Source organism: Cajanus cajan, chromosome 8 (genome assembly GCF_000230855.2).
Source record: "Cajanus cajan strain Asha chromosome 8, NIPB_CcT2T_4, whole genome shotgun sequence".
Lineage (NCBI taxonomy): Eukaryota > Viridiplantae > Streptophyta > Magnoliopsida > Fabales > Fabaceae > Cajanus > Cajanus cajan.
In genome coordinates this window covers 277788-299657 of record NC_138524.1, presented here as the reverse complement: position 1 = coordinate 299657, position 21870 = coordinate 277788, and the positions used below count along the sequence as shown (strand labels likewise).

Here is a 21870-nt window from a genome sequence, read left to right as displayed (position 1 = left end):
TAATGACATTATATATTAAGTACAATAACTATAATAATTAGATCATTAAAAAAAATAATTTAAACAAACTTCAAACATAGTAGATGAATAATATAAATTCTAAATTATATAACATTAGTTGTCTAATTTCATTATTTAGTTAAGGTATCTTTTAATTGCTTTTATTATTTGTCCTTATTTAAAATTATAAACTTTAAATTAAATTATTTCTATTTTTTAAATAAATTTATTTTTTAATAAAATAATTAAATTTTAACATTATCTTTATTTTAAACATAAATTTAAAATATTATACATAAATTTAAAAATTAAAATTAATTATAATTTTTTTTAAGAAATCTGAAAATCTGAAAATCTGAAAATCAAAAAATAAAAAACAAAACAAATATTTTTTTAAAAAATTCTGAAAATTTAAAAACGAAAAAAAAATCCAAGTGAGAAATCGGTTACTAGGATTTCTCAATGGGATTTTGAATTTCTCAGTTGGCCACAAAATGGTTTTACATAAATAAAAATTAGTTTAAGTTACTTAAATAAATAATTTTAAAAATAATATATTTATAAAAAAAAAAAGTCGCAAATGCCATTTTCATTCAATTAATTACTTGTCATCCTTTGGGAGAATTTTACACATGGGATGCATCCTAAAGCATTAAAGCGCCTTATAAATGTAAGGTTTTGCGAAAAAAATGAAGTGAGCCAAACCCATCGCACCGAGTCCAGCAAGTGGCAAGTAAAAGTAATCGATATGGACCTTATTGAGATTACTAGAAAACCAACCATCTTTGCCAGTCACTTGTTCTATCACTGAAATTAGAGAACTATCTATTATTTCACAAAATCTAGTATTCAAAACAATATATTGAAATTTCTATATTTTTTAATACGAATAAATTTTTATTAAGTAAAAAAATATTAATTAAATATCATTAGATCTTGATAAACTCTTAAATAGTCACACCTATCTTAATGAAATGCTACCAAATTTTGATAAATTATTAAAAAATTCAAATTATCTTCATCAATTACGGCATAACTTTTATATATTAAAAAAGTCTTTAAATATTAGAAAGAAATTTTTACAATAATTTTTTCAATTTTTTATTGAAATCCTCCCTTAAACTTTTAAATATATTTTCCATAATATAGTTCGTATATCTAAAAAAATGATATTTAATATAAATGGATAATATATTTTTTTCCTAATATCTTTGATAATAAAAAACAAATTTAATGAAGATATGAACTCATTAGTTGGAATTACATGAAATAGTGATCTTGAATAAACTCAATATGATAAATTAAAAAAAAACTTATAATATAAAGAAAGTAGAATGGTAGATTTATTAATTTTTTTCCATGAATCATTAGAGAAAATCTTAATATTTATTTTATTTTGATGTACTTTGTGTACATATATTTTTACTTAATAATTTTTTATAATAATATATAAAAATATTTAGGAAAAATATAAAATAAATTTATTTGACTAAAAAATTAATTTATTATTGATAAATTTTTTAACTAAATGCATGGATAAACCGACTAATATTTAGAATTTAAGTAATTTGAAAAGAATATTGGGCTTGACTTATTTTATTTAGTTGTTCAATGAATTAATGGTTTGAAAATGTTGACCAAATGGTTATTTACTTTTTTTTTTTCATTTTTTTTTTTCATTCTATCTAGTTCTGAATTAAACATTTTAAAAGTAATAATACTAAAATGTACCTAAATCGAGACAATATTTTTTACACTTGTATAGAATTTAGTATAAGATTTCAAATTAGTGATTTGAAATGTTGAAATATAATTAGAAAAATATGAATATTTATTCCGATAATTAATTTTAAAAGTTTGTTTTAAAATCGATTCGGAATTAAATTGAATTCTGTCCATAAACCAATTTTTTTATTGTAAAAGAAGCTTAACGAAAATCATTTAATTTCAAAATTTTAAAATTCAATCCACTTATTTATATTTGGTTGGTTGTAAATTGAATTCTGATTTGATTTTGAATATAAATCCAAACCCCTACTAATAGATTCAGATCCACAAAATTTCCCCGATTATAATATCAAGTTGAATCGGAGCCAGGTTAAACTATAAGGCGATTTCATATATGTATTAGGTTGATAGTTCAAGTGTGTGCTGAAATGCAAACAAAACCAATTTTTACTGCGAAAGGAAGTTGGAATTTTTCTCCGACCCGATCTTCCTGCAGAAAGGAGAGGGAACCAAAATAACGTTCTTATCACCCAATGTCTCTCACTTCCTAATTAGAATTGGTTTAGATTTAAATTGAATGCTCAATTTGTGAAGCATATTTAATATTGTGCCTATGGTAAGACTCGCAGTGGTACGTTTGCGGAGTTGGATGAGATTTAATAAGAGTTTTACAGAAGCTAAGCTGACACAAATTAAATATAGTTGATTACAAGGAGTGGAAAACACGATTGATAAACCTACTGTATGCAAAGTTAGAAACCTAGAGAGTGAAAATATGATACTAGTGGAAAAGTTATTGGGTTTAGCAAGTATGGTGAAGTCGTTGAGCCAAATAAACGAGATGCCAAGTAAGAGACATGAGATTGATGATATTGAGAAGTGAGGAATATGAGTTGAATTTCTTTAGCTTGTCATTGAGCTTGATTATCCTTGATCTGACTGCATCCTGCTCTGCGGTGCCGGTGCCACTGCCACTGCCACTCATGCCTCTTCCCTCCTCTTTTTCTATCTTTATCCTTTCGAACATCAACTGATCATTAAGAAGGAAAGAGATTTCATTGTTTCACTATGTACAATAATTGAGTAATATCAAATTGGAAAGGTGAAAGGTGGTAGTGGTACCTTGGTGGCCCGAGGCTCCAAGTAAAAGGAATTGAGCAAGAGTGTGAGAAGCGAGGCGAGGAGATTATATAGTTGCAACATGTCAGCGTTGTTGGAAAGAAGGCTGTTTCGGTGGCCCAAGACATGGCCCAACAAAGCTAGCGCGATGCTATAAGTCATGGCCCTGAAATAAACGGGGTATATTTTACTTTGCAGCACTGCAAAGTGTTGCCTGGGCATAGCCCTAGACTGGACGTAGCTGGAGATAAAAGTAACCCAGACACACATTCCATAGGCCGTTGCAAAGCCCAACAAATTAGGCAGGCCCATGAAAGAATTGAAGGTCTCCGGGCCAAGGGATCGTATTGTCTCCCTGGCCTCTGAGACGTTGCTAGCCACGTGGTCCTTTATGGTTTGGACGTATTCATTGGTCTTCCCAAGCGCATCGGAAAGTGCTTCCTTCTTCTTGTGGAGGGCATGGGCGATTTTGTGCTTACAAAGGAGGTCTTTGGGAAAGGGAGTTGGGATGGCGGATGCGTCATGTTGGGGTTGGGAGGAGTATGAGATCTTGGTGTTGTGTTGGCCACCTTGGTCGTATTCAACAACCACTACTCTGTGGCCTTCTTTCACGATGGTATTGCCTCCTTCTCCTTGCTTCTCTCTACTGGGATTCGGAGAGAATACGCCCGCTGCTGCCAGCGAACTCACCACTAGACTCAGCCCTAAAACATTCATCATTTTACCACTTCCGCTAACTCTGCTCCCTTCTATTCCCTTTTAACTCTTCCATGTTGCATGCTCCACTGTTATTACAACCCGCCACGTGTCCTGCGCCTTCGCCTGTTGCCCACGTGTCCCATTCTACACTCTACCACATTCATTTCTTCTCTCCTTTTTATTCATTACCATAAAACCATCCTTATGCCTAACAATCCAATTTGTTTGGAATCATATTAAATATTAAGCGTGATGTTGGGCTGGGAGTGGAGCCCAACATAACAGCCCAACCCAGCAATATAATTTAACAAAAGTGGTCCCTTTCCTTTGTTTGTGGTTGTATGGTGTTCTTTCCGGAATTTGACCCTAGGGATGATCCTTCCAGTAAGATTGGTGAGCCTCCTTTGCTGATGTATTGGTGCTCCAAGATGGGGGAGGTACCTGCAAAAGAGACTCCGATGCCAAAGTTAGTTTTTGTGGGAGTATGAGTCTCGTATAAATAATGCACATACCTTTCTGTGAATTAAGGTTGTCTTGGGCCTTGGGTCTGAGATAAGATATGATATGATAAGAGATCATATGATATGATATGATAAGATATCATATGATATGGTATGATATGATATGATGAGATATGATATGATATAATTGGAGGGCGGTTCTGATCTGGAACGAAATCCCCGGGTTCGGGAATGATCTACCCAAATACCAGGTCCTAAATACCAGGCTGACATTGCTCAGTGTATGTCCGGAGTGGCTTTGTATCACTAATCCGAACTCGGAGCCCGAATGCGAAGTACGGTCATTACATATGGTAACCCTTTTAATTAAGGGTGGATTAGAGAATGGTCCCCAGAAGCCATAAAATTGGTATACATTGTTTAGGTATTTGTGTATTTGACAGGATGTATATGGACGTACTACTTTTTCCAATTTCTATTTACTTTATTGGAGTATATGTATATATATTCTTGAGGTCCAGTACCAGATAGATAGATTATAGATATAAAGAGGAAGAGAATGAGAGAGCAAAAAAGCTGTCATGTCATGTGCATGTGGAGCTAATTAACCTATTCCATTTCCTAATACTTTAGAAACAACACGTTCCATCGATACGACACCATACATCACTTTCAGGATTTCATTTATTCACATTAATAACAGATTTTTTAAGAAACCAGTGCCTGTATTCGATCTGTTCACATCTACCTCAATCATTCATCTAAGGAAAACTATTATTATTTGGAAATTGCTGTTATCTTAAACACTTGTGTGCTCCACTTTATGGTCCATTTGAATATGATGTAAAGCTTCTTTCTATTTTTGTATCATTAAATAAATTAATAAGATACTAAAACAATGTCAAATACAAATATTACTACTTCCATCCCCATATAACTGATCTTTATGGATTTATATTAAAATTAAGATTTTATTATAATGGTTATTTTAAGAATATTTGTAGTAGAAATAATAACAAAATTATTTAATAAAATATAATAGTCAATACATTAAAACATAACATTTTATTTAATATTTTAATTTTAAACCCTTCGTAAATTCAAAAATTATATAATGATTGGATTTCACAGCTACCTTTTGTTCTCAAACTTTCTTTCTATTTGCTTTAGATGTCTTTTCAATCTTGGGCTCAGAAAGGAATTCAAGTATCCTTTCCTCACATACACAACTACACAACAGAATCAGTGATACAAAACTCTAAAAACTGGCTAAATAATTAATTAAAACTATATATATATATATATATATATATATATATATATATATATGAACATATACACATTGTACAAGTACCTAAACAGTAATTGCCTAATTAAACTGAGTCCAATCCCGCAACAACACTAAATCCCAACAAATATTGATAAACCCGACGATTAGGGTATTGTTATTTACAGGGATTGGAGTAATATGACTCAATTCAACTATATGTAATTACTATAATGGTTATCAAAATGTATTGTCATGGACACGATTGCTAAAATTAAAGTACTTGAAAATAAACTAATACTGTATTTACGAGTTCTCAAACAATTATAAGTTTATAACAATGGTGGTAAGACTAGTTAAGTATTTGAAATTGTGTATTTATCCTATATATACTCCCAAAATTCAATAATATATATGGATTAGAAGTTCATAATGCAATTAAACTCAATTCATTTTATTGTTTAGTTAGTATATAAATTTTTCTTTTTATTAGTATAAATATTTTTAATTAATTAAAGTAATTATGATATATCACTAATACACACTAACAAAAGTTGGTTCAATAGGCAAGGAATGAATTTATTTCCTAACAGAATGTGAGTTTAATTTTTAGCGATGTGAAAATTTTGTTAATAAATAATTTTATTTATAGATAATTTATAAGTATCTTTATAAATTCTTATAGAATTTTATGATTTACTTTATCCTATCTTGGTGAGTTCTTAGAACCCAACTCAATTAAACTTTTTTATGTTAGAAAAAAAATATAGTAATACAATTATGTTTGACAATAACAATATAATACATTGATGGTATACTATAATATTTTTATATAATAGTGGGCTTTTCTGTTAATATAATGTACTGGTAGATGTAATACCTATATAAACATTCGTACTTCTATAAAATTAAGTGTGCACTAATACAATAGTAAATTTTACAAATAAATATATAATTTATTTTTGGCAATATTAATACAAATTTTAACTTATTCATAAAATTAAAAATGGGACCTGAATATTATTTAATAACTTGCATAAAATACATGTAGCCATTAGCAGAAATGAGGTTAAGTTTAATTCGACAAGTAATGTAGTCCCTTAGCCGTACCATTGCTGGTCACTTACCAACCTATTATCATCAAATTATAATTTAGGATTAGTTAACTCAATTTTTGAAAAATTAGTTTAGCTTATTATCAATGTAAAGTTTTTTTTGTTAGCCTTACAACAATAAAAGTATTCTATATGATATGATAAATTAATACTATGAATTAATACTATGAATTACTCATCATAAAAATTAAAACCATGAATTTTCAATGGATATTTTAGAAAGAAGAATATCCGGTTTGAAACGCAAATAATAGAAGTTAAATAGTGGTAGGTCACATGGTATTTTTTGCTCTCTGTCAATGGATATTTCCATTTCCGTGGGGGATTAGGGCAATATTTGGATGCTGAAAAGTTATGCCTCTTTGTACTTATCCTGTATAGATGTAACTTTATAATTATGCAATCCAACAAATCAAAGAAAGGAAAGGCACAGAGACACGCAATAGAATGCTGTACTTCTCTTTTGGATTGGACGTGCACACAAACCTTAGCTATTAAGGAAGCTGTTCTCTTCTGCATTAGTGTATATTTTTATATTCAGTTAATCACACAAGTGATCCTTACACATGCACATGTGAAAAAAAAAATACACAAATTTTGACCCATGTTTAAACGTGTCAAGAGAACCATAAAACATGTGTCTCAGTTTGGTCTGAGCTCTGAGGTTAAGGGGTTGCACACAAGGGGCTTTTATTTTGATTCTTTGCTTATGGGGTGAGGGGGTAGCATTCGGGTTGTGTTGCTGGTGTTCATTAAACAATATATTTTTTACAAAAATTAAAAGGAATAGAAAAGAATAAATGAAATGAGGAATGGAGTAAAGGACACCGTAAATGCGAAACCGACATGCACGTTTCCAAGTGGAAAATAGAAAGGTTTGGGACCATATATGACAAAAGCAAACCTGCCCACTTTGAAGTTTGTCTCAAATTTAGCTTACTCTAATTCACCCATGCCTTTCATAATAAACTTCTTTCAATTTCTAATAGCATTGTATTTTAACTTTCAGCTTTATAAGATTTGACTATCTGTATTAAATTTACATGACTAGAGATTCTTTTTATTGAATTAGGCAAGTTTATTTTATTATCGATTTAAATATGTTTTGGTTCTGTTTAGTAGCTTCATGCCAAACTGATTTAAACAAGATTTATATGAATTTATTGTGTAATTGACTAATTGAAATCTTGTTCAACACAAATTTATTAATATGGTATTTTTAAACTTATTGAAAATGAAAGAATTACTTTTAAAATGTAGAAGTTATAATTATTAGTTTCTAAAGATCACACCATGTTAGAAATTGTTGTGATATAAATCGAGTCTCATATTTTTAAAATAAAAATACATATATATTTTATTGTTTAAATTTTTTGAATAATGACAAAAATAAAATTATGAAAATTTAATTCTAAAGTACATAATATTTTATTATTATAAAGAATTGTATGTGTATAAAATAGTCTTAAATATCTTAATAAAAATAATATAATATAATTATTCACTTAATATAAATATATCTCTTAAAAAACAAATATTATTATACGAGTAAGAATGAGAATAGGTTAGATTAGGTCGAACTTTAAATATATAGGCTGGCTTGATCTACAAAGTTAAAGTCTAAACCAGACCTATTATTTAGCATAGACTTTTTTTATAGATCTGATCTGACTTTTTAAAGTTTAGTTTGATCTTTTAACCTATTTAAAAATTTATTTAAATTATTTATGTTAATTAGATCAATAAACTTAATTTTTAAAAATAAACAAAATTATTTTTTAAATATAATTTATTTAATATTATTAAATTTTAAAAAAAATATAGAAAAAAATTGAATCATTTTTTTTAAAGAACAATTCATACATAATCATGATATGATATATATATATATATATATATATATATATATATATATATATGTGGAAAAAAATATTAAAAAAATATTCTATATTTTAATAATTTATTTTTATTTTATAAGTTTATTTATTTATCCATATTTTTAATATATATATATATATATATATATATATATATATATTCATATCTTAACAGGCTTTTCTATAAGTCTTAATCAAACTTTTTTATATAAATAGGTTTTTTTAAAAGTCTGATCTTTATATTAAAAAAGTTAAGCTAGACGAGACTTTAAAAAAATCATGTCATAAATTTCTGTTTAAAGTCTGATCTATTTCAATCCCTATACACAAGTATATTATCTAAGAAAAATCATATGTAAAAAGATGAAATTAAAAACATTATAATTTTTTCCTTTCACATTTAGTTTACTAAAAAGTTTGTAGTGAATTTTAAACAGGCAAATAAATACACAATTAATAATCTTATAAAAGTCATGCACTTATAATTTTTGTTTTTTTGTTGATAATGATATGAAAAATGATAAATTGAAGGAAAATGTAGCCTTGAATTGAAAGAAAAGAAGATAAATTATACAAAAAATAAATTTACTAATTACCGTATGAATTATTATTTTGCCGACCTTTGGGACAAAAAGACTTGACAAGCTTTATAAGGTCAGGTTGGGATGAGGACACCATCCACAACCAAGTTGAACAATGGTTTTGCCTTAATTCCTCTGAAAGGGATATCCTAACAAAAGGGAAATCTGCTTTTTCTTATTCAAAATTATTTATGAAACACTTGAATGTTTTAGTAGTTTCCATATGGCCCACCACTATTATTATTTTAATATCATCCACCTAAACTTTATCATCATCTTCAACCCCACGGCATTATTAATCAAAAACCAACAACACCCATATTAATATTTAAATCTACAAAACAGTTAAGACCACCTAAGTAAATAAAATAAAAAATATTACAAGAAATATTTCTGATCGAAAACAGTCTAAATATGTGGTATTAATACAGAAAATAGACATAAATCTTAAGAAAAAGGTAGATTAAAGAAACGTATTTGTACATGTTTTGAAGTAGGTAGTAAATAAATATATTGAGGGTGTAGTTGAGTAATATTCTCTCTCAGAACCACATCACCCTAAGCAAAGAGACGTAGAAAGTAGCCACTAGAATCTCTCCCAATAGAAAGGCACATGAAGGAAGGGGCCACCAATTACCAAACAGCATATCCCATTCTCTCTCAAACAAATGTTTCTGTCTTCACACTCAAAATCTCCTCACCAGTCACCACCGCTACCGCTTACTCTTCTTCACTCCCACTCTTGCCTTTAATTATTTGTTTGAGTGGTAAAACATAATTGAATAGCAGAATGAACAAGCTGGTGGTGGAAGTAGTGGATGCGAGCGACCTTATGCCCAAAGATGGGGAAGGGTCAGCAAGTCCCTTTGTAGAGGTAGAGTTTGATGAGCAGCAGCACAGGACTGAAACCAAGCACAAAGACCTCAATCCTTGTTGGAATGAGAAGTTGGTGTTCAACATCAATAACCCCAGAGATCTTCCCCACAAGACAATTGAAGTGCTTGTATACAATCACAATGATCGAAAAGGTGGCAACCACAAGAACTTCCTAGGAAGGGTGAGACTTTCAGGCGCTTCTATCCCTCTGTCGGAGTCCCAGGCCAGTGTGGAACGGTTCCCACTTGAGAAACGTGGTCTCTTTTCAAACATCAGAGGAGAAATCGGTCTTAGATGTTATGCAGTGCATGATGACACAGCTCCTCCTCCCCCGCAACCCGAAGACTATAGTCCTACTGCCACTGCGGAACACCCTCACGAGGACACTCCCTTGCAAGAAATAAACACCAACATGGTAGATGAGGAAAGTGTGGTTGGTGACGGGGAGAAGAAGAAGAAGAAGATGAAAAAGAAAGAGAAGGAAGTTAGGACTTTTCACTCAATTCCAGCAGCAGCTCCTGCAGCCAAGGCCTTCCCGGCAGTGGAAACGCAAAGGAGGGTTGATTTTGCGAAAGCTGGGCCACCCAATGTGATGTTAATGCAGATCCCAAAGCAAAACCCGGAGTATGCATTGGTGGAGACAAGTCCACCACTTGCAGCTCGTTTGCGCTATAGAGTAGGGGACAAGATATCAACCACCTACGATTTAGTGGAGCAGATGCATTACTTGTATGTCAATGTGGTGAAGGCTAGGGATCTCCCTGTCATGGATATCTCGGGAAGCCTTGACCCTTATGTGGAGGTCAAGCTTGGTAACTACAAGGGCCTCACTAAGCACTTGGAGAAGAATCAGAACCCTGTTTGGAAGCAAATCTTTGCCTTCTCCAAGGAGAGGTTGCAATCAAATTTGCTTGAAGTGACCGTGAAGGATAAGGACATTGGGAAGGATGATTTTGTGGGGAGAGTTACTTTTGATCTCACTGAGGTTCCTCTTCGGGTACCCCCAGATAGCCCCTTAGCTCCTCAATGGTACAGATTGGAGGATAAGAAGGGGCAAAAAATAATGAATAATGGGGAAATCATGCTTGCAGTTTGGATGGGAACACAGGCGGATGAGTCCTTTCCGGAGGCCTGGCACTCCGATGCTCATAACATTAGTCACTCCAACCTTGCAAACACGCGCTCAAAGGTATATTTCTCCCCCAAGCTTTACTATCTTAGAGTTCAAGTAATTGAAGCTCAAGATCTTGTTCCTTCCGAGAAAGGAAGAGCCCCAGACACTGTTGTTAGAGTACAACTGGGGAGTCAGATGAGATTCACCAGGCCTTCTCAAATTAGAAGCACCAACCCAGTTTGGAACGACGAGCTTATGTTTGTGGCAGCGGAGCCACTTGAGGATTTTATCATTGTCACAGTTGAGGAAAAACTAGGTGGTCCTAATCTTGAAATCTTAGGAAGGGAGATCATATATGTGAGAAGTGTTCCACCCAGGCACGAGACCAGCAAGCTCCCTGATTCTCGTTGGTTCAATTTGCGCAGGCCTAGTGCAGTTGGAGAGGAGGAAACAGAGAAAAAGAAGGAGAAATTTTCAAGCAAGATTCACCTCCGAGTGTGTCGTGAGGACGGGTACCATGTGCTTGATGAGTCCACGCATTTCAGCAGTGATCTTCAGCCATCCTCCAAACATTTGAGGAAGAAAAACATTGGAATTCTCGAACTTGGGATACTGAGTGCCCGGAATTTGCTACCCATGAAGGGCAAGGAAGGTAGGACCACCGATGCATACTGCGTGGTCAAGTATGGCAACAAGTGGGTTCGAACCAGAACTCTGCTAGATACTCTATCCCCTCGATGGAATGAGCAGTATACCTGGGAAGTTTATGATCCGTGTACTGTCATCACAATTGGGGTTTTTGACAACCACCACGTCAATGGGAGCAGTGATGCTAGAGATCAGAGAATTGGAAAGGTAAGAATCCGGTTATCAACTCTGGAAACTGATAGGGTGTATACTCATTTTTATCCTCTGCTGGTTCTCCAACACAACGGCCTGAAGAAGAATGGAGAGCTTCATTTGGCAGTGAGATTCACTTGCACCGCTTGGGTTAATATGGTAGCCCAGTATGGCAGGCCTTTGCTTCCCAAAATGCATTATGTCCAACCAATACCTGTTAGGCACATAGATTGGCTCCGCCACCAGGCCATGCAGATTGTGGCTGCTCGCCTATCTAGAGCTGAGCCACCCCTGAGGCGTGAAGCAGTTGAGTATATGCTTGATGTGGATTACCATATGTGGAGTCTAAGGAGAAGCAAAGCCAATTTTCACCGCATAATGTCACTACTCTCGGGAGTTACAGCTGTTTGTAAATGGTTTGCTGACATCTGTACTTGGAGAAATCCAATCACAACCTGCCTTGTTCATGTCTTGTTCTTGATATTGGTGTGCTACCCGGAATTGATATTGCCAACCATTTTTCTTTACTTGTTTGTGATTGGGATTTGGAATTACCGGTTCAGGCCAAGGCAGCCACCTCACATGGATGCAAGGCTTTCACAAGCAGAAAGTGTCCACCCAGATGAACTGGACGAGGAATTTGACTCTTTTCCAACTACAAGGCCTTCAGATATTGTGAGAATGAGGTATGACAGATTGCGGAGTGTGGCAGGTAGAGTACAGGCTGTGGTTGGAGATTTGGCTACCCAGGGAGAAAGAGCTCAAGCCATACTAAGTTGGAGAGACTCCAGGGCTACGTCTATCTTCATCATCTTCTCACTCATTTGGGCTGTTTTCATTTACATTACTCCCTTCCAAGTAGTAGCTATTCTAGTAGGCCTCTACATGTTGCGTCATCCTCGGTTTAGGAGCAAGATGCCATCGGTACCAGTTAATTTCTTCAAGAGATTGCCTTCCAAATCAGATATGCTCATATGATGTCCAGCTTCGGTTTTTATCATTTCAATTGTTGTGCACAAATAAAGATGTATGAATAAACATACCAGCACCACTACACGTAAATTAAAGAGGGTACAGCAAAGATGTGCATAGTCAGGGTTCCCCTCCAATTTCATTAGCAAAAAAGCACACTTTCATTCTATGAAAGTATATGTACATCCCAAAGCTTCAGTTTCAGCTATGGAAATGAATATTTCTTTCATGCTCGTAACACCTTTATTATATTACGAAACGATGTTCTTCCTATTATTGTTAACCACGCAAAATAATAGTCAGTCTGGATGAGCAAGTTCGTTCGCTCTTATAAATCAAGCCCCAAAAGGATTTTCTACGAATCGTGTATCAATACAACTGCCATAAAACCTAATGCATGATGTGGGCTGAAAATTTGCGGGAATAATACATATGACAACACTTGATAAAATCTAAGAAATTTGTACAAGTCAAAACTTTCGAATGACAATTTGATTCGGAAAAATATTAAAAACTAACAGCCTTTTACTGGGACCAAATAACTCTAAACGTAAGGGCTACTACTACCAGAGCAATAATCGTCAAGAGGCTGATAGATATTCCACCCAAAAGAGCCTTATCAACGAAGTCCCACTCCCTCATGCTTCCTTCTTGCTTTTTAACATATCCCGAGGCAAGCTCCCTCTCTACCTTTTTGTGCAGATGCTTCCGCTTCCTCAACATCCATCCAATGAAATTCCTTTTGCTTTGGTTCTGTCTTGAATTATCACTGTTATCGAGAGTATCCTGACTACAGCAACTGTCATTTCCACAAGCACAAGATTCTTGCACTTCCGAGAATCCACCATTCTTGGCTGGATTACCGCAGAGATTAGCCATATCCTGATTAGGAACCAGCTTGTTCAGAGCTTTACCGTCACTTACATGGTTGACTGTCTCAATTACTTCCCCAAAAACTGACCACCTTCCCACAGATGTTATTTTAACCATAGCTGAAGTTCCCAGCATATTGTCTGGAGCAAGTACAAGAACTTGTATATATCCTTTTGTATGACCAACCTTCGGCATGGACAAATAAAATAATTAGATGATAGATACCAGAAATAAATACATAATATATTAAAGTCACAAGCTCAAAGGAGTGCTTCACAGGAATCCGCATTTTATCATTTGTAAGTAAGTATGCAACATGCACACAATCCAAATTCCAACCCCCCCCCCCTCCCTTTTTCTCCCCCAACGCACCCACCCACCCTCAAAAAGAAAGAAAGAAAAAGATGCTTCTTCCTCCCATCCCCTCCCTATTTATGATGTACAATAGGCCCTAAAGCCATGGTTATGCTGTGAGTAGAACTCTTCCAACACCCCTGATATGATGAAGATTTTAACAAATTTGCAGCTAAACCAACTCAAGTCTCAAGTATATCATTTTGAAACACACAGCACCGTTATCAAGACAGTTAAAGTTTAGAAACAAAAAATTACATTCTTAAATATTGTTCTAGATGAGAAATGCTAACACCACACCCTTTCGGATACTCTATTACTAACTGAAATTTATTAGAAATCACAATTTTTTATAAGTTTCTCTTCTTATTTAATAAGTTCCAATCATGATTTTGTACTTTCCAATAAATTTAAACCAACAGTAGATAGTGTGTTAGAAGTGTGTTGTTACTTGTTAGCACTCCTTTACTATTGTCTTGATAAATGGAATGAGCAAAAAACGACAGATAAGGAAAACAACCTCGTATCTCATTTTTCCCTAAACTTCTTTCTTTGGCACTTTAACGAGTTCATGGCAATAAAAGTATTCAGCATTGAGATACCAGATATCAGAGATTCAGGTTTTCAGCCAGTCATAGCCACAAATTGGATGCAACAAATGACATGCTTTAATATAACACATTAAAAAGCAACAAAAATAAATCATGATTCTAGATCTACTACATTGCCTTACCAAGTGAACTCCATCAGATGCAATATCAGTAATCCATATTCTTTCCACTTTGCCCTCCATCCCAGAGTATGGTGTAAAGGATTCAAAGACATTTGTCAGTTCTCGGCTTCTTCTCTTCACCACATTACTTGGAACTTTTTTCATCCTTGCAGCAGGTGTCCCTATTCATTTATAGTATTATTTGTCTCGGGTAAGGAAAACTGTTTTAAAATGAAAATAAAGAAATATATTGGCATTACCATATTATATAAATGCTATCAGACCTTTGGAGGTAATCTAGATGGCATAATTTTCTAAGCACCAAAATTTAAACCTGATGAATGCAAATTTCCCAACAGATCCAATCCCACCCTACCCCAGTACTGTAATTAATAGTTTTTCTTTTTAACCCTGCCATCCAACACACATGTTGCCTAGGTTCCCATATTCTACTTAAGTAAACAGAAAATATATTGGTTTGTGCAAATGTACAGCACATTAAATTCAGATGATAGGGAAAAGTAATTAACCAAAATAACCAAAGATAGAGACGGGGGGAGAAAAAGAAATATGCAGACCATGTATACTATCCTATATCATTAATAAACAGGAATTCACACCTTTCATTTGATCTCGTAACAATAAGAAAAAATGTTATTGAGAAAACTACAGCTCACACAAGCACCTCTAAGTAATCATCCAAGACGATGGAGACATTGTGTGGCCCTCTATACTGATTGGGTAGCATAAAGTAGCATAAAGTAGCACCTAGCAAGCAGGTAAAGTAAAATATGGAAGAAGGAAGAACTTTTGATCACTTCTCAATACATCTAATAAGAATAAAATTATTAGGAACCCTTTTTGATTGAAAGAAACATTCCATTACAATTTAGGGTTAGTTTTAGCATAAGCAAAAGAAATCACAAAAACAGTGGTCCAGTGCACCCTCACAAATGTGGGGTTTGGGAGGTTAGAAATACACAATCTTATCCCTTTAAACGTGCTCACAACTCATGGCAGCAACTAGCCCTCCCCGACTCCCCCATTAAAAATGAAAAAGAAAACAAACTACACACACATCACCCTGTGGATATAAGACATCATAGTGTTACTTTTACAGTGTTCCAGACTTGGTACCTATTTTGATTTTATGATTGTTGCATTCGATATGAAGCTGTGTCATATCACATACCTGGTCGAGGATAAAATTGTGAAATATGAACTTGAGGGAACTTGTACTCTTTAACAAGGTTAACAGTTTGCACAAAATCTTCATCAGTTTCACCTGAAAATGCCCCAAGAAATAAGTGTTTCTAAGATCAATGCACTAATTTTCTTTTTGATAAATTCCAGATTATCTAATATGAATTCCAAATCATTTCAATCATATGCAGTATAATCTGAAAGACTAAGAGAATATTGTTTCATATTTCTAGTTCATCAATGAAACCACCCCAATTATAATATCCACTTGATGCGTCATTTATTATTAAATTGTATAAGAATCTCCAGCTTAGAGTACCATGTGGCATGTTTTCAAACAAAATGATTCATAATTTCAAGAGTTATTTTACACTAGATGTTTATTGCACATAAAATTGTACATTTCAGGGAACAATTTAACAGAAAACAGAACAAAAATGATCTGCTAACCAGGAAATCCACATATTATATCAGTGGCAATCTCCATCTCTGGTACAAGCTCAGTTAAAGTATCTACAACAGTCCTGAACTCACTCACAGTATATTCCCGATTCATTGCCTGAGACATTCAGATTGGTTAATACATTATTTAGTAAATTATCATATACAATCCTATAAATAATTTTTATAACTTACGCTCAAAATAGTATCACTTCCAGACTGAACTGGTACATGCAGAAAAGAGTACACACATGGATGGCGTAATATCTCTGCTATCTCTTTCAAGTGCTCAAGGATATAAGGTGGATTGGTCATTCCAATACGCAGCATTGTGCTTGCATCAGCTGGTAGTTCTGCTACTAAGGCCTTCAACAAAGTTGGAAGATTGACACCAATGTCACGACCTGTAAAACATCAAGACCTAAGAAACCATTGATTTAAACCCCACTCTCAATTTTATAACATTTTGAATAACCTAAATTGCTTAGGGGCGTATGCAAGTCAATAGGAAATTTCTTAAGATAAACTCTGACAAACGTTAGAAATTACCATATGCTCCAGTGTCCTCACTGCTAAGCCATATCTCTTTAACTCCATCAGATATGACAGATTTTACACGCCCAACCTGCAATAATTACGAATTAATATATATACATAAGCAAACTGAAATATTAAAAAGGAATATATGCATGTATATTATATAATGTAACTCACTGTCAATGGTACTTACAAGGCTATCAACTGTGTAACTTCCTAGGTGACCCCGAGCATGCTTTGTCTTGCAATAAGTACAAGCACCTAAACAACCAACATTGATAGGAAGAATCTCAACAAACTTGTTCTTCCTTACCTGTTCCAGAAGCATAATGAATGATCGAATAACATGATAAAATATCTAAATTGATGGTATATTCACCTTGTATGTTTTTTCCATGATAACAAGCCTAATTAGAGGTGTCTAAGATGCATAAGAGAAATGTGAGGGAATATAGGTGTCTGACACTTTGAACAAAATAGGTGTATGTGCTTCATAAAACATAATAAACAACAGGTGCTTTACACGTGATAGTTGGGGCAAGGAAGAAATATCCATACAAACTGAATGGGAATGAAATTGAATTATGGAAACCTTAGGGAGGTCCAGTGCTGGCAATTTCTTTCGTGTAAAGAGGCGCACTTCGTGACCTTTTAAAGTCTCCTCTACAACTTCAACAACACGATCAATTTGCTGAACTCCAACAACGCTGATCCCTTCGAGCTCTTTCAAATCTCGACTTCCTTGAGGGACACAGCCAGCAACAACTAGTGGTTTATTTGAAGATTTTCCTTTTGATATGATGGTATCCATAGCAGATTGACTCGGGGATTTAACTGTGCAACTGCAGAAGTAATTATTGAATGTGACATAGGATGTTATTGTTTAGGTAAAAGAGTGAGAGAGAAAAGGCTGACGTGTTAATGAGCCAGAGATCTGCTAGGTCGGGATTATCGCTCAAAGAGTAACCAAAAGCCGAAAGCTGACCAGCCATGTATTCGCTGTCGCTCTGTTCAAAATTCAAATGAAAGAATAGAATAAGCTGAAATGGGAATTGATGAAGATGAGTTGAGTAGCAAGTGGCAGAGACTTGCCTGGTTATGCGAGCAGCCAAAGGTCTTGATGTAGATAGTCTGCGGGAGAGGAACAAAGAAAGAATAAGAGAAAAGAGAAAGAAGAATAAGAAGAATGTGATGTGAGATCAAATAACCTGAGTGCCAGGGATCGCAGGCGAAGGTAAAGAAGAAGAGAGTTGATTCCGCTTAGTTCCAACGCCGACGCCAACAGCAGCTGCTAATGGCAAACGAAATCCTGGTGGAGCTTCACTTCGGCTGCTCCCAATCAGCAAATCCTCAATGTCCTCCATCTCTATCTCTTCCTCCTCCTCCTCCTTCTCTTCCCTCCTCTGCCCTAAACACAATACCTAAAATTTATATTTTAGATTTAGATACACCAATCCTTTTAAATAAAATAAATAAATAAAATTACACACACTATGCACCAAAATAATTATTTAAATAAACTAGATATTAATGTTTTTAATATTTTGAAAAAATGTTTATTTAATATATATATATATATATATATATATAATATTAATATAATAGAGAAAAATATTTACTCACTTTGGTTTTATCCAATAATTCACATTTTAGATTAAATTTTAACTATCTATCATTGAATTCAAAATTATTAATATATAAATAAAATTTGTAACATTTTAAAAAATTTAAAAATTATATAATAAGTTCAAAATGATATATAAAATATTTTTATAATTATTTATCAATTTTGAAACTAAGTATTAAATTTTTTTTAAAATTACATATTTGATCTATGTAATTTTTTTTTTAATTTAAAGATTAAATTGTTAAAATTTAATGCAAAATATAAATTATTAGAGTAAGTAAATCTCTTCTATATATAGAAAGAGTAGGAATGAACTTACTCCAATATTAATGCACAAATCAAGTATGCAATTTAAAAATTATATAATATTTTATTATATAAATAAAAATCATAATTGTTTGAGAATTTAAATTAACAAAATAAAATATTAAATTGATTGTAATAGTATTAAATTATTGTGAAATCAAAGAGTTTTTTATTCAAATAATATTATTTTAAAAAAAACTTACACAAATAGCAACCGTTGCAAATTTATTTTCTCAACTAGCATCATTTACTGTTCACGTTTTGGAATGGGTCGTTCTAAAATCAGAACGGACGGTTCTGGATTAAAAAATAACACATGAAAAATAAATCAGAACGGACCATTTCAAAATCAAAATTAGCACATAAAAAGTAGAACCAGAACGGCCCGTTCTGCTTTCAGAACGGGCCGTTCTGACCAACAAATAAATTTTTTCTTTCGATTTTCACTTATCAAATACCAAAACTCAGAACACTACGGTTAACATGTCAACTATTTTTTGTTTTATCAATTAATCTAATCATCCTTAATTAAGACTAAAAACTTAAATTTTAATAAAAACCTTCATAAATCATAATTAACACTAATCGATCCGAACAAAATAAAGAATAAAAACCTTAATAAATCGCTCGATAAAACGGTAGTCTATATAATCAAGGAATATTAGAGAATCATTTCTAATAATATTACGTTTTCTAATTATTTCCAATTAAGGAACATTATTACATTTGCACTTTAATTTTATCAACATAGTTAAATAGTTTTAGTAATTATATTATAAATATTGTAAATAATTATTAATTAATATTAATATCAAAATAAATATATATAAAAATTGTGTATTTTTTATTATTTATTTCATTAGTAATACGATATAATATTTAATTTACAAAAATATTTATTCGATTTTTAGTATGACAAAATAGTTAAAGGGAATATAATATATTACGATGTAAATATAATAATATATTAAAAATTATATTAATATATACACAAAATTAAAAATGAAAAAAATATTATAACATAAATGATTACTAAGAGTTATAAATTTTTGTTTCCATAATATTATTAATTATTAATTATATATTTCCATCATTATTAATATCAAACCAAATATATATATAAAAAAATTGTGTATTCTATTTTTTTCCAATGTATAATACGATATATTTTTAATTTATAAAAATATTTATTCGATTTTTAGTATGACAAAATAATTAAAGAAAATATATTACAATGTAAATATATTAATATATTAAAAAATACATTAATATATAGAAAAATTAAAATAATGAAAAATATTCATATTTGTTATTAATAAAATAAAATTTTATAAGATAAATGATTACTAATAATTATTATATTTCTGTTTCAATATTGTTATTAATTATTAACTATTTTCTCTTTCAATTATTATTTATCCTTCCTTATCCATTCTGCATTCTGTTCTCTCTCTATAATTTAATATTTCATATATGTTACAACTACTATTTATTTTATTTAATGATTATATAATATAACTGATAAGAGATATTTACATTTTCATTTCCAAAACAATATAATTGATAGTAATTAACAATCATTTCAACCTCTTCAAGTTTTCTATTTAATTGATCAGATTTAATTATACCACATACATCTCAATTATTTCATCTAATAGTACATGTATATTCTTATTTGTAACATATTAACATCTTTCCATTTTTTTTCTTTTGATTTTATGATAATTGTCTCTATTATCTTTTATTCATATAAATAAAAGTAAGTATTATTATATTTTTAGAGTACAACAATCCTAAAAATTCTTTTAGTGTTGAGATGTTGATTCTTAATGAAAAGATAATTTTTAAGCTTTTTTAAATATTTTTTAAGTTATTATAATAAACATTTATTCTTTTAACCGTAACTTTGTATTAAGGTATTTTATTTATGATTAAAAATTATAATACGAAAAGATTCACGCCTCTATAAAAATGTTTAATGTCAAAATTTTATATTTAATTATTTTATATGCAAATTATTATGAGTTTATATATCAAAATACTATGTTTATTATTTTTAATATATAAATTATTGTAAATTTATATCACAGGTTAGTATATTTACTATATTTGATATTATTTTCTTTTAGCATTTGATGAACAAAATATGTGATAAAACTTTGTAAGAGATTCTATTCATGAAAAAGACCTCAATAAATTGGAAAATAACAATGAATTTTTTTTTTAATGTGACATAAGAATAAAAAGTGTCAATTTTTTTTTGTATGTGATGATGAGATAATTAATTAAAAAAATATTTAAATATGTATTTATTTAGTCTGTAATATAGTTGTTATTTTTATAAGTATATGGTTCAACTTTAATCTATTGAAAATATTTTATCAAAAATCCAATTAGTTTGGTATATGAAATGACAGTATTTTTTAATTGTAATTATTTTTTTATTATGATTTTTTATATTTTAAATTAATTATTGGTATAATCAAAAGGTAACAAACTAAAAGAAAAATAACAAAGACGTTCGAATAATGTTATCTTTAATTTGATATAAAAAATTTCACTCTGAAATAGAAGAAAAAAACAAAAATTGAAAACCCGATTTGAGTCTTTGAGATAAGAACAATAATGAAGGGTACACTTATATCTGATGCAGTTAAAGAAAAAATTATTTTTAAATAAAATTATAATTTTACTTTAACCATAATTTTTTACACATATATAATATAAATATTTTAATTTATATAAAAACTATTATATAAAAAAATATATAATATAATAGAAATTATCAAAATAATTTGCACATCGCACGAATACTTATCTAAATAGATATCAAGAGAGTGAGCAAATTCCGGTCAATAACACCGGTGTATCATCAACCACCTCAAAAACAACAAAGATTTATTATTATTTTTTTGTTAACACTTAACACACCAAGTAATGTTTGCAAAACACTTATCAGCGATGGTGATTTCTTTTTAAAAAATTTTGGTCTAGACCTAAAAAATTTGTGATTTTGAGTTTGTTTCTGGTTATGAAAGGTTGACTTATTTTTTTAATTTGAGTTGTGGACAATCATTTATGGGCAAGCACAGTTAATTCCCCTCCTTTTTCCTTTGATTTTTGACTGTGAAAATAATTTTTTAGGTTTAAATATATTTTTAATTTTTA

At 31.5% G+C, this 21870-nt stretch overlaps 3 protein-coding genes across 3 annotated transcripts; 1 reads left to right on the top strand and 2 right to left on the bottom strand.

Moving 5' to 3' along the window:
• Positions 1–2411: 2411 nt before the first annotated feature.
• LOC109798811 (late embryogenesis abundant domain-containing protein / LEA domain-containing protein) lies at positions 2412–3706 on the bottom strand. Its single transcript, XM_020359209.3, has 2 exons — positions 2851–3706; positions 2412–2758 (listed from the first exon to the last, which is right to left on the bottom strand). Exons 1-2 carry the CDS (start codon positions 3565–3567, stop codon positions 2531–2533), a joined length of 945 nt encoding a protein of 314 aa, XP_020214798.1. The 5' UTR covers positions 3568–3706; the 3' UTR covers positions 2412–2530.
• Positions 3707–9345: 5639 nt separating this feature from the next.
• On the top strand, positions 9346–12887 carry LOC109798668 (C2 calcium/lipid-binding plant phosphoribosyltransferase family protein). The gene has a single exon (XM_020359016.3). The coding sequence runs from the start codon at positions 9638–9640 to the stop codon at positions 12653–12655; it is 3018 nt and encodes a 1005-aa protein (XP_020214605.1). The 5' UTR covers positions 9346–9637; the 3' UTR covers positions 12656–12887.
• Positions 12888–12958: 71 nt separating this feature from the next.
• On the bottom strand, positions 12959–18194 carry LOC109798669 (Methylthiotransferase). Its single transcript, XM_020359017.3, has 11 exons — positions 17978–18194; positions 17862–17900; positions 17685–17776; positions 17362–17611; positions 16963–17082; positions 16782–16857; positions 16428–16636; positions 16242–16350; positions 15781–15873; positions 14610–14770; positions 12959–13708 (listed from the first exon to the last, which is right to left on the bottom strand). Exons 1-11 carry the CDS (start codon positions 18131–18133, stop codon positions 13175–13177), a joined length of 1839 nt encoding a protein of 612 aa, XP_020214606.1. The 5' UTR covers positions 18134–18194; the 3' UTR covers positions 12959–13174.
• Between the last annotated feature and the right edge of the window lie 3676 nt (positions 18195–21870).